Source organism: Zingiber officinale, chromosome 2B (assembly GCF_018446385.1).
Source record: "Zingiber officinale cultivar Zhangliang chromosome 2B, Zo_v1.1, whole genome shotgun sequence".
Taxonomy (NCBI): Eukaryota; Viridiplantae; Streptophyta; class Magnoliopsida; order Zingiberales; family Zingiberaceae; genus Zingiber; species Zingiber officinale.
Window position 1 is genome coordinate 97,794,385 of NC_055989.1, and position 13,162 is coordinate 97,807,546.

Sequence of the window (13,162 nt, forward strand, 5' to 3'; positions counted from 1 at the left end):
CAGACGGTGTCGGCGGTTCACGGAGGAGGCGCCGGCAGGTCGCAGGGGAGGAGCCGATGATTCCTGATTGGCGGTTCACGGAGGTTCCTGATCGGTCACCAGATCGATCAGGAGATTCCTTGATCGGTCCAGAGACCGATCAGGAAACATGTCTGCAGCGGTCCGCACGTATATATATATATATATATATATATATATATATATATATATATATATATATATATATATATATATATATATATATACACGAGAAAGAATTAAAATTTTTAATCAAATATTTAATTTAATTTTAATTATATATATATATATATATATATATATTAAATTTTAAAAAAATTTAAATCAATTATTTATTTATTACATATTTTATCAACTTATTATTTATTAATATTATTAATTTAATTTGATTTATTTTTAAAAATTAATTGAATATCAAATTCAACTAAGGATAATATAGTAAATGTTAAATTAAATTATAGTATATTTTGATTGAACCAAACAACACTAAAGTTATATTGTATTTTTTATAATCTTAGTTATGTGATTATTATACACAATAATTTGAACCAAACAAGCCCTAAAAATTATACGTTAACGTTTACCATGAGCTTTCACGTAACGAATGATTAAGAATATTTCGAACAGATAACTTAAAAAGGACTCAAGGAGTGCTCCTCTAAGGAAAACGTAAATAATGGATGATATTTGTTTAAAAAAAAAAAACTGGCTCTGTTCTGTTATCCTGAGACAGCACAGGGAATCCCAACTGGCCAATCAGAAGCCACGCGGAAGGGATCGCAATCCGTGCCGCCCCACAAAACGCCTCTTCTCGCCACTAAACCCACCGCGACCTCTTTCTGTTCCTGTCGCCGCCACGTGTCCCTGGGTCGACCACCAGCGCCCCTTCGCCAGCCCCTTCACTCCTCTGCCTGATCACCAGTAGCATTATTATAATTGATCTTCCTCCTTTCGCAGACTCTCGCTCAGTCTCACTTGGGGACGAAGACGAAGCCAACAACAAGAAGTAGAGGGAAACCCAACGCTTCCGACGATTGCAACAACGGCGACGACAAATTAAGAGTTGAAGAGCAGCAGCGAGAATTGCGGCGAGATTAATCGCAGTAGCTTGATGTCGTCGCTGGTTACAACTTCCTTCGCCACGACCCAGCTGCCCAATCCCATCACCAAATCCGATGTGCTCGCTCGCAGGAGCTTCTTCCTCCACTCCTTCGTCCCCCGGAGGACTCTCCTCCGCAGCGTGCGCCGCGGCGGCGTGACCTGCGCCGCCGTCGGCAACGGCCTCTTCACGCAGACCAAGCCAGAGGTCCGGCGCATCGTCCCTGATCCCTCCGGCGGCCTCCCCCGCGTCAAGGTCGTCTACGTCGTCCTCGAGGCGCAGTACCAGTCCTCGCTCTCCGCCGCCGTGCTAGCCCTCAACGCCGCTCGTCGGCACGCAGCCTTCGAGGTCGTGGGCTACTTGGTCGAGGAGCTGCGGGACGAGGAGACGTACCGCACCTTCTGCGACGACCTGGCCGACGCCAACGTCTTCATCGGCTCGCTCATCTTCGTGGAGGAGCTGGCGCTGAAGGTGAAGGCGGCGGTGGAGCAGCAAAGAGAGCGGATGGACGCCGTGCTGGTCTTCCCCTCGATGCCGGAGGTGATGCGACTCAACAAACTCGGCACTTTTAGCATGTCCCAATTGGGGCAGTCCAAGAGCCCCTTCTTTCAGCTCTTCAAGCGCAACAAGAAGCAGTCCGCCGGCTTCGCCGACAGTATGCTAAAGCTGGTGCGCACCCTCCCCAAGGTGCTCAAGTACCTGCCGAGCGACAAGGCCCAGGACGCCCGCCTCTACATCCTCTCCCTCCAGTTCTGGCTTGGCGGCTCCCCGGACAACCTCCAGAACTTCCTCAAGATGATCGCCGGTTCCTACGTCCCCGCACTCAAGGCCGCTAAAATCGAGTACGCCGAACCCGTCCTCTTCCTCGACAGTGGCATCTGGCATCCGCTCGCCCCCCGCATGTTCGACGACGTCAAGGAGTACCTCAACTGGTACGGCACCCGGCGAGACGCCACGGAGAGGCTCAAGGAACCCAACGCCCCCATCATCGGGCTGGTCCTGCAGAGGAGCCACATTGTCACCGGCGACGACGGACACTACGTCGCGGTGATCATGGAGCTCGAGGCTCGCGGCGCTAAAGTAATCCCCATCTTCGCGGGCGGGCTTGACTTCTCGGGACCAGTCGAGAGGTACTTGATCGACCCGATCACGGGGAGGCCATTCGTCCATGCCGTGGTGTCGCTCACCGGGTTTGCGCTCGTGGGTGGCCCGGCGAGGCAAGACCATCCGAGGGCGATCGAGTCGTTGAGGAAGCTCGATGTGCCTTACATTGTGGCGCTGCCGCTGGTGTTTCAGACCACCGAGGAGTGGCTCAACAGCACGTTGGGTTTGCATCCGATCCAGGTCGCTCTGCAGGTGGCCCTTCCGGAGCTTGACGGTGGGATGGAACCGATTGTCTTCTCCGGCCGGGATGCAAGAACAGGTCAGACATGCCCTGTTCCTTTGTTTTGTGGCGATTCCTTTCCTAATGCTTGTTCTATGTTTCTCTGCTGGCCTCAGGCAAATCGCATGCACTGCATAAGAGAGTGGAGCAGCTATGCACGAGGGCCATTCGATGGGCAGAGCTGAAGAGGAAATCTAAGGTTTGTTTCTTTCAAAATCTTGTATCGTCGTCGTCGTCCTCCAACGACGATCGATTAGCTTATAGACGCATTGCATTTATGTGAAACAGGAGGAGAAGAGAGTGGCAATCACAGTGTTCAGCTTCCCACCGGACAAGGGGAATGTAGGAACAGCAGCTTATCTCAATGTCTTCTCCTCCATCTACTCTGTCCTCAGAGATCTCAAGAGAGATGGCTACAATGTCGATGGCCTTCCCGACACCCCGGAAGCCCTTATCGAGGACGTCATCCACGACAAGGAGGCCAAGTTCAGCAGCCCCAACCTGAACGTAGCCCACAAGATGACCGTCCGCGAGTACCTGGCTCTCACTCCCTACGCCTCTCTGCTGGAGGAGAGCTGGGGCAAGCCCCCCGGCAACCTCAACTCCGACGGCGAGCACCTTCTGGTCTATGGCAAGCAGTACGGCAACGTCTTCATCGGCGTTCAGCCCACGTTTGGCTACGAGGGCGACCCCATGCGACTGCTCTTCTCCAAGTCGGCGAGCCCCCACCACGGCTTCGCCGCCTACTACACCTTCGTGGAGAAGATATTCAAGGCGGACGCCGTGCTCCACTTCGGCACGCACGGCTCGCTCGAGTTCATGCCCGGGAAGCAGGTCGGCATGAGCGACGTCTGCTACCCCGACAGCCTCATCGGCAACATCCCCAACATCTACTACTACGCCGCCAACAACCCTTCCGAGGCCACCATCGCCAAGCGCCGGAGCTACGCCAACACCATCAGCTACCTGACGCCGCCAGCAGAGAACGCCGGGCTCTACAAGGGGCTCAAGCAGCTCGCTGAACTCATCTCCTCCTACCAGTCGCTGAAGGACACCGGTCGCGGCCCGCAGATTGTGAGCTCCATCATCAGCACCGCCAGGCAATGCAACCTCGACAAGGATGTGCTTCTGCCGGAGGAAGGCGAGGAGCTCTCTCCCAATGAGAGGGACCTCGTGGTCGGCAAGGTCTACTCCAAGATCATGGAAATCGAGTCTCGACTTTTGCCGTGCGGACTCCATGTGATCGGAGAGCCTCCCTCGGCGATGGAGGCAGTGGCCACGCTGGTGAACATTGCGGCGCTCGATCGCCCCGAGGACGGCATTTACTCACTTCCCGGCACACTGGCCGAGAGCGTGGGAAAGAACATCGAAGACCTGTACAGGGGAAACGACAAGGGGATACTGGCCGACGTCGAGCTCCTCCAGCAGATAACAGAGGCGTCGCGCGGCGCCATCTCGGCCTTCGTGGACCGCACGACGAACAAGAAAGGGCAGGTGGTGGACGTGGCGGAGAAGCTGACCTCGATGCTCGGGTTTGGGTTGGTGGAACCCTGGGTGCAGTACCTGTCCAAGACCAAGTTCATTAGGGCGGACAGGGAGAAACTGAGGACCCTGTTCGAGTACTTGGGAGTCTGTTTGAAGCTGGTGGTGGCGGACAACGAGCTCGGTAGTCTGAAGCAGGCGCTGAAAGGCAGCTACGTGGAGCCCGGGCCCGGCGGCGACCCTATCAGGAACCCCAAAGTGCTGCCCACCGGGAAGAACATCCACGCGCTGGACCCGCAGGCAATTCCGACGGCCGCAGCGATGGAGAGCGCCAAGGTGGTGGTCGATCGGCTGCTGGAGCGGCAGAAAGCGGACAACGGAGGGAAGTATCCCGAGACCGTCGCGCTCGTGCTGTGGGGCACCGACAACATCAAGACGTACGGTGAATCACTGGGTCAGGTGCTCTGGATGATCGGCGTGCGGCCGGTGGCCGACACCTTCGGCCGCGTGAACCGAGTGGAGCCCGTCAGCTTGGAAGAGCTTGGGCGGCCTAGGGTCGACGTCGTCGTCAATTGCTCCGGTGTCTTCCGCGACCTCTTCATCAACCAGGTAAATAACAGAATCGAATTCGAAAGGATGAATTGTGCTCGATTAGATGTGGCTTAGCTTGTACCAAATATGCACTCGGATGTGGCTGCGTGCAGATGAATCTGCTAGATCGAGCGGTGAAGATGGTGGCGGAGTTGGAGGAGCCGGAGGAGCAGAACTACGTGAGGAAGCACGCGCTGAAGCAGGCGGCGGAGCTCGGCGTGGCGGTGCGCGAGGCGGCGACGAGGGTGTTCTCTAACGCGTCCGGGTCGTACTCCTCCAACGTGAACCTGGCGGTGGAGAACTCGTCGTGGAACGACGAGAAGCAGCTGCAGGACATGTACCTGAGCCGCAAGTCTTTCGCTTTCGACTGCGACGCGCCGGGGGCGGGGATGACGGAGAAGCGGAAGGCGTTCGAGATGGCGCTGAGCACGGCGGACGCGACATTCCAGAACCTGGACTCCTCGGAGATCTCGCTGACGGACGTGAGCCACTACTTCGACTCGGACCCGACGAACCTGGTGCAGTCGCTGCGGCGGGACGGGAAGAAGCCGAGCGCGTACATCGCGGACACGACGACGGCGAACGCGCAGGTGCGGACGCTGTCGGAGACGGTGCGGCTGGACGCGCGGACGAAACTGCTGAACCCGAAATGGTACGAGGGGATGATGTCCAGCGGCTACGAAGGGGTGCGGGAGATCGAGAAGCGGCTGACCAACACCGTGGGTTGGAGCGCCACGTCGGGGCAGGTGGACAATTGGGTGTACGAGGAAGCCAACTCCACCTTCATCGACGACGAGGCGATGCGGCAGCGGCTGATTCAGACCAACCCCAACTCCTTCCGGAAGCTGGTGCAGACCTTCCTTGAGGCCAACGGCCGCGGCTACTGGGAGACGTCGGAGGAGAACCTGGAACGCCTGCGCCAGCTCTACGCTGAGGTGGAGGACAAGATTGAGGGCGTCGATCGGTGATCCAAATCGAGCGTATCTACACTTAGATTCCTATTTTCAGATACAGTGAGCGTTACGTTTGGATTGGGAAATTGGATTGTTTGCTCGAATGCACATACCAAATGAAATGAAATGAAATAATTTACCTGCTTGCTGCCGATCGTCTTCTCCTCCTCGCATTCCTCTTTCACATTCTTACTCTCTCCCTCCCGGATGCGGCGGAGATACCGTCAATGGTCAAGTCAACAATCAAGTTGATGAAACTCCAAGTCAAGACGAGCCGGGGGTTAAGTCAAAATGAGCTTGGATTTACACAAGCCGAGGGGACCTTCCCTTGGTGCTAATTTTATAGCGCTGGATTGATCAGTTGACTAGTCGTGTCGTGATCAATTGACTGGTCATATCGGTTAACTTTGGGATAGTTAAATTTTGACCGTTTCTTTAAGATTTTTTTATAGTCGATTGAACCACTATGTTCGATTGATTAGAAATTATTTTTTTAAAAAAATTACGGTAATTTATTAAATCACGCACTTAAATATCTTAATTGATCAAAAGGCGTATGTTACTTTAGTTTTTACCAAAGGGCGTATTTTTTCAAGTGCACTTCCCTTTTTATCCTTATGACAAATTAAACCTTTTTTTTTGTCGTTTTCCTTTTCTCTCTCTTCTCTTTCCTATTACCTCTTTCATCAACGAAATGTAAGATTTAGTTATTTTTTGATAACATTTTAATACATTTAGAGAAGCTAAAATAAACAATGGATAGCATAGTTAAACTCCTCATCAGACATTCACGAAACGAAATGGGGTGTGGTCCATTGGGTTTGGTCAAAACCCACCGACGACCTGCAGAGCTCCGATCGCACCCATTTCAATTCTGCAAGGAGTTCAAATACGCTATCCATTGTTTATTTTGACTTTTAAAAGGTGTTAAAATAGCGAAGAAAAAATCAAAAAGGCTCAAAGCAAAGTTTGGGCACGATGGCCATCTCGCGCGTGGGCGATATGATCCATATCGAGCCTAACGTGAGCCTTTTACCGATTTTTGTTCTCCTATTTTAACACCTTATAAAGTAAAATAAACATGAATAGCATAGTTAAACTCACTCATCGTAAATTAGGCGAAATGCAGATGTAATCCAGAGCCTGCGCCCAAGCAAACCCACCGTGGACCTGAGAACTCCGATTGCACCCATTTCAGCTTCTATGGATTCCTGGTGTTACAAGGAGTTCAAATATGCTATCCATTGTTTATTTTGACTTTTAAAAGGTGTTAAAATAGCAGAAGAAAAAATCAACAAAAGCTCCAAATCGTGCCCAACGTGGGCTCGATATGATTCCATATCAGCCTAGCGAGTTTTTGCTGATTTTTTTCTCCTATTTTAACACCTTATAAAAGTCAAATAATGAATAGCATAGTTAAACTCCTCAACATTAGAATCCAGACTGAAATGGTGTAATCGGGCAGTCCATCAGCTGGGTTTGGTCAAACCCACCGATGGACCAGAGAGCTCCGCACCCATTTCAGTTTCTATGGATTCCTGGTGTTACAAGGAGTTCAATATGCTATCCATTGTTTATTTTGACTTTTAAAAGATGTTAAAATAGAAGAAGAAAAAATCAGCAAAAAGGCTCCACGTTAGGCCTGATATGGTTCCATATCAGGCCCAATGTGGATCTGATAATGCGAGAAAATATCACCAAAAGGTCCATGTTAGTGATTTTTCCTTGAGCTTCATACAATGTAGAGAAATTAATTTGATGATAGAAAACCAAGAGTTCTGTTAGTCCTATGATTTAATTGTCTTTTTCTCAAGCATGTTGTGCAAATTGATTCTCTGTTTCTCTGAACATTGTTTTATCAGTATATTGCTGATAGGTCCATCTTTGGATCTTGTTTGGTCAGCAACTCTTGATGGATCTAGTAGGGTTGTGGCTTGAATTTGTGCCTAATTCTTTGTGTTTGTTTTCCCTTGTCACCCCATAATTGTGTAATGCCAATGGAAATGGTGTGATTGCCATAACCCACAGTCAATTTTTTTTACTTTAAAAAAAAAGATTGCATCTTCAGCAATAACTTACTGCTTCCAATAATGCTTTGACATCTGAATCAGCAACCTGGTGTCCGAGCTTGCGCAAACCATACTTTAACTTATCAAAATTTATCTGCCCTTTTTTGTTGATATCCATATTCTCAAACATTTCCTTTATGTCGGCAATCTCCTCCACAGACAAGTGTTCAGCTATCACCTGCATTAACACAGTTTTAGAATGAACATAATAATACTAGGTGTGTCTTGGAATAATCAGTTGGACAAATGTCAAGCATTCACACAGAAAGAAATCATGAAAGAAAATATTCTCACCCTAAGAGCTTTCTTTTTAAATTTATTCATCATTGAAAATTGCTGGAGTCTTGCTCGAACAGTTTCACCAAGATTTACATTGGGTGCCTTATTGGCATTCTGCAGCCAAGGATGATCTGTAATGTGAATCATGAGGGTAATGTTGAGAATACAGAAGATATGATGCAGTATTAAGGCAAAGGTATTAGCAGATATTGCAATATACTGATAAAACAATGTTCAGAGGAACAGAGAATCAATTTGCACAATATGCTTGAGAAAAAGATAATTAAATCATAGGACTAATAGAACTCTTGGTTTTCTATCATCAAATTAATTTCTCTACATTGTATGAAGCTCAAGGAAAAATCATATCAGGTCCACATTGGGCCTGATATGGTTCCATATCAGGCCTAACGTGGAGCCTTTTTGCTGATTTTTTTTCTGCTATTTTAACATCTTTAAAAGTCAAAATAAACAATGGATAGCATATTTGAACTCCTTGCAACATCAGGAATCCATAGAAACTGAAATGGGTGCAATCGGAGCTCTCTAGGTCCATCAGTGGGTTTTGACCGAAACCCACTGATGGACCTAGAGACCTCAGTGGGTTTTGACCGAAACCCACTGATGGACCTAGAGACCTCAGATTACACCCATTTCAGTTCCTGTGGATTCCTGATGTTGCAAGGAGTTTAACTATGCTATTCATTGTTTATTTTTACTTTTATAAGGTGTTAAAATAGGAGAACAAAAAATCAGCAAAAAGGCTCCACGTTAGGCTGATATGGAATCATATCAGGCCCAACGTGGGCCTGATTTGGAGCCTTTTTGTTGATTTTTTCTTCTGCTATTTTAACACCTTTTTAAAAGTCAAAATAAACAATGGATAGCATATTTGAACTCCTTGTAACACCAGGAATCCATAGAAACTGAAAAGTTTAGGTCCATCAGTGGGTTTTGACCGAAACCCACTGATGGACCTAGAGACCTCAGATTACACCCATTTCAGTTCCTGTGGATTCCTGATGTTGCAAGGAGTTTAACTATGCTATCCATTGTTTATTTTAGCTTCTCTAAATGTATTAAAATGTTATCAAAAAAATAACTAAATCTTACATTTCGTTGATGAAAGAGGTAATAGGAAAGAGAAGAGAGAGAAAAGGAAAACGACAAAAAAAAGGTTTAATTTGTCAGAAGGATAAAAAGGGAAGTGCACTTGAAAAAATGCGCCCTTTGGTAAAAATTAAAGTAACATACGTCTTTTGGTCAATTAAGATATTTAAGTGCATGATTTGATAAATTGCCGAAAAAATTAAAGTCATTTTTAAAAATAATTTATTTTAATAACACACCTATAAATTATCCTTAAAGAAATCCTAACCCATTTTTCCTTGATTAATACTGAATGATCAATTAGTTTAATTTAGAATTAGGCATTATAGTGATCATTTTTAATTTTAAACTCCTTAATTCACGTTGATACACTTGTCTACATCTAGAACTAGCGGTGGATTTTAATATCTCACGCCCATCTACATAGCTCAATGCACATTCATATTAAACCTAGGTATTTGTAAGATACAAAGACAGTCTAGATCTATAGGTTCATGTAGTTAGGATATAACCTAGGCTAGATCCAAAAGAAATCAAATAGATCAGTAAGGTATTAACACAAGTCTATTCTACTATCTAATAATTTCTTAATTCTTATGGGTTTAGGCTAAGTAAACATATATAAAAGGTTAATAATTTTTAAATTTTATTTAACATCTCACTCATTTTAAGTGATCAAATAAGATAATCTTATAGGTTGTATGAGATGATTTTTCAATTAAAGATGATTTAGTTTAAGATAGTTTGATCTTGTGTTAGATTTGTTAGGGTCGATTTGTAACTAGAAAGGAGGGGGTGAATAGCTCAACGCGCTTCTTTTGCTTGTTTCGTGATGATGATTCATAGCAGATATAACTCGAAGTAACACATACAATGCTAACATAAGAATTTACTTGGTATCAACATTAAGAAGAGTTGACTAATCCAAGGATCTACACACGACACGCTCTCCACTATGAAGAATATTCATTTTTTGTACTACCAGAGGTGGAGAAACCTCGTACAAACTCACACAACAGGATACAACACACGCAAGAAGGAAATACAAGTATATAAAAGAAAAATCTCTCCTTGCTTGACCTTGTTGTTGAAAAACGCTTCTTAAACCTTGGAAGTGCAGCAACACTTGTCCCCAAGAGCTTCCAAGAACTGGTGGAGAGTGTTGGAGAGGACCGCATGCGCTGGAAGAAGGCTCGAGTAAACTACTAAGAAGAAAGCTCGCCACATCTTTATACATTGCGCCTTTAGGGCTCCCAATCGATTGGGCTTGCTCTCAATCGATTGCCAAGTGAGATCCGAGCCATCCCAACCATCCAAAACTCGCTACCCGCGTAATGGCCATATCCCAATCGATTGGGAAGGATTGGATCGATCGAATGATCAATTTAGAACGCCTGTGTGTTCTCACTGGAAAAGCCCTGAATCGATCTTCCGATCGATTCAGCCTTTCACGCGTTACGCGAGATTTCAAGCTCCAATCGATCACCTAATCGATTGGTGGTGCTCAATCGATTAGGCTGCATTCTATGCTCACGATTCAGGCTCCCAATCGATCGGCCGATCGATTGGGCCGCTGTTTATCGTAGCCTCTCCCAATCGATCGGTTGATCGATTGGGCTTCGGTCCAATCGATGGGCTGATTGATTGACTACCCTTAACTTGCTTAACTCAAACTTAAGGGTTCCCAAATCCAACATCCGATCAACCGTGACCTGTTGGAACTCCTCATGCCTATCATCTAGTCAACCTTGACCTGCTAGGACTTCTTCACCAAGTGTCTGGTCAATCCTTTGACTCGCTTGGACTTTTCTCCTCGTGTCAAGTGATCGGTCAACTTTGACCCACTTGGACTTACCGTCTCATGCCAAATGTTTGGTCCTCCATGACCCACCTGGACTTCCTTCCACCATATGTCCAATCACCTTTGACCCATCTAGATTTCCTTATGCTAAGTATCCGGTCAACCCTTTGACGTACTTAGACTTCCCAGCAGCAGGTGTCCGATCAACCATGATCCACCTGGATTTCCACGCGCCTGGTTTCACTCACCAGGTCTTTCCATCTGCCTAGCTTCACTCACTAGGACTTTCACATAGCTTCACTCACTAGGATTTTCACCTGGCTTCACTCACTAAGATTTTTACCACTGCATGACTTCACTCACCGGGACTTTCACCTGCCTGGCTTCACTCACCAGGATTTTCACCTATCTTTACTCACTAAGATTTTCACCTGACTTCACTCACCAGGATTTTCACCTAACTTCACTCACTAGGTTTTTCACCTGCCTTCACTCACCAGGATTTTCTCACTGCCCAGCTTTACTCACCGGGACTTTCACCGGTCTGGCTTCACTCACTAAGACTTTCACCACCAAATGTCTGGTCAACACTGATTCACTTGGATTTGCTTTTCTGCCAATGTTCCTGTTGGACTTGCCTTTGCGTAACTTCCAGTTAGGACTTTCCCGGTCAAGTAACCAGTCAAATTTGATCTACTTGACTCTTCTTCACATCAAACCGGTCAAACTTTGACCAGAGGAGAATTGGACCAACAATCTCCCCAATCAGACGATTGCACCTGCAATCTCCATATACTATCAAACATCGAAATCTAAACATCAAGACTCAAGCTTGAGCCAACTCAAGCTTAGTCAACCTGGTCAAACTTGACATAGGAGATATTACACCAACAATCTCCCCCTTTTTGATATTTGATAATACCTTTAAGTTAGGCTAATCTCATAGCCTCAGCTTCTTCTTCATGCCAAATTATGAATGAGGGTTTCCTTCATTCTCTCTCTTTCCTAGAGGGCAAACTTCTCCTTTGTATAATGAAGGTCTAACTTAAACCCTACATTCTCCCCCTTTGACACACATCAAAAACTCTCCCCTTGAAGAGTTACTCATCTGTTGTTCACAACCTCGCATATTGTTCACAACACAATAATGAGAGTCTCATACCCTTCATTGTATCCAATACTCATCATTGAGCATTAAACCACTTCACAATGTCCATCCAAGAGCACTCACAACTCAACAATGAAGATATCCACTCTTCCATTATTGTTCAACGCTCAACTTTGAGCATTTATTCTAACGAAGGTTAACCATCTTTCATGGTGTTTGAAAAGTAATTTTCATGTCCTTAAAGAGTGACTCCCCCTAAAGACATGCTCCAAACTTCGGTTGATCGATTGAGATGCTCCAATCGATTGGCTAATCAATTGAAATTCTAATTTCTTGAAATATAATTTCAGCAAAATTCAAAAATACCCTAAAAATTCTATAAACTCTAAAAATTATGAAAATTCTTGTAGACATTATTTAGGATATATACTATCATGGAAAAATAGTTTTCTAAGAAAATACACCTTATTTTCAAAGATTAACATAAAATTGGAAACATGTAAAAACTTCAATGTTTCTTCCAAGTTTTGTGTCTAACTTTTCAATGATGATTACTATCAAAAGATAGTTTTCACCAAGATTTTCTAAAATATATTTAAAATAATTTTCAAAACCAATTTTCAACCATGTTCTTTAGGTTCAATGCACATGATTTATACATTAACTTTCCTAATGATTAGTGAACACATAACTATATGTTTTGATAAAATCAAAACTCAAATAAATGTACTAAATCAACATATTGAGTTGTATTTATTATCCTAACATCTCACTTATATCTAATGTGCACTAAAACACATACAAGTCACCTTATAGTCTTTTTGAGATATAGATTTTGATTTTACCCTAAACTAGGGATCATGCATATTTATCTAGGCATTTTAATTTATGAACATCCACCTAGGATGTCAAATGTTAGTAAATGTCATAGCCCTTAATTATAAGAATTTAAAACTAATGCATGATGACTTTTTGGCATACATCAAAATAAGTATTTTCAAAAGAAAACATACTATAGCTACATGATGTATGTATGACATGGCATGATATTTTTATTTGTTTTTCATAATATGCATGAATGTAAAATATAATGTCATAGCATATGATGGGAAAATAATCATGGCAAATTAGTATAAATAAAATATACCTAGATAATCTATCTAAGTATCCTTAACTTTTTACTAAATTAAAATCTAATCCAAAATTGCCTACATTTTCTCAAGAAAATGTCAAAACCAACTTGACATTTCTTTTACTCTTGGTTAGTT

The 13,162-nt window shown here is 44.9% G+C and overlaps 1 protein-coding gene and 1 long non-coding RNA gene across 2 annotated transcripts; one reads left to right on the forward strand and one right to left on the reverse strand.

Annotated features, from left to right (window-relative positions):
* Positions 1 to 939: 939 nt before the first annotated feature.
* On the forward strand, positions 940 to 5,679 carry LOC122046471 (magnesium-chelatase subunit ChlH, chloroplastic-like). Its single transcript, XM_042607186.1, has 4 exons — positions 940 to 2,540; positions 2,618 to 2,700; positions 2,790 to 4,592; positions 4,688 to 5,679. The coding sequence occupies exons 1-4, from the start codon at positions 1,130 to 1,132 to the stop codon at positions 5,540 to 5,542; spliced, it is 4,152 nt and encodes a 1,383-aa protein (XP_042463120.1). The 5' UTR covers positions 940 to 1,129; the 3' UTR covers positions 5,543 to 5,679.
* Positions 5,680 to 7,678: 1,999 nt separating this feature from the next.
* Positions 7,679 to 8,005, reverse strand: LOC122049322. The gene is made up of 2 exons (XR_006130927.1): positions 7,891 to 8,005; positions 7,679 to 7,774 (listed from the first exon to the last, which is right to left on the reverse strand). It is a non-coding gene; the product is annotated as an uncharacterized LOC122049322 (long non-coding RNA).
* Positions 8,006 to 13,162: the final 5,157 nt, after the last annotated feature.

Bases quoted from the DNA above. Each gene is read 5' to 3' on its own strand.
- LOC122046471 (XM_042607186.1), top strand. From the start codon at position 1,130: ATGTCGTCGCTGGTTACAACTTCCTTCGCCACGACCCAGCTGCCCAAT. The intron at 2,541-2,617 runs GTCAGACATGCC...TGCTGGCCTCAG, and splicing joins CGGCCGGGATGCAAGAACAG to GCAAATCGCATGCACTGCAT. The intron at 2,701-2,789 runs GTTTGTTTCTTT...TATGTGAAACAG, and splicing joins AGCTGAAGAGGAAATCTAAG to GAGGAGAAGAGAGTGGCAAT.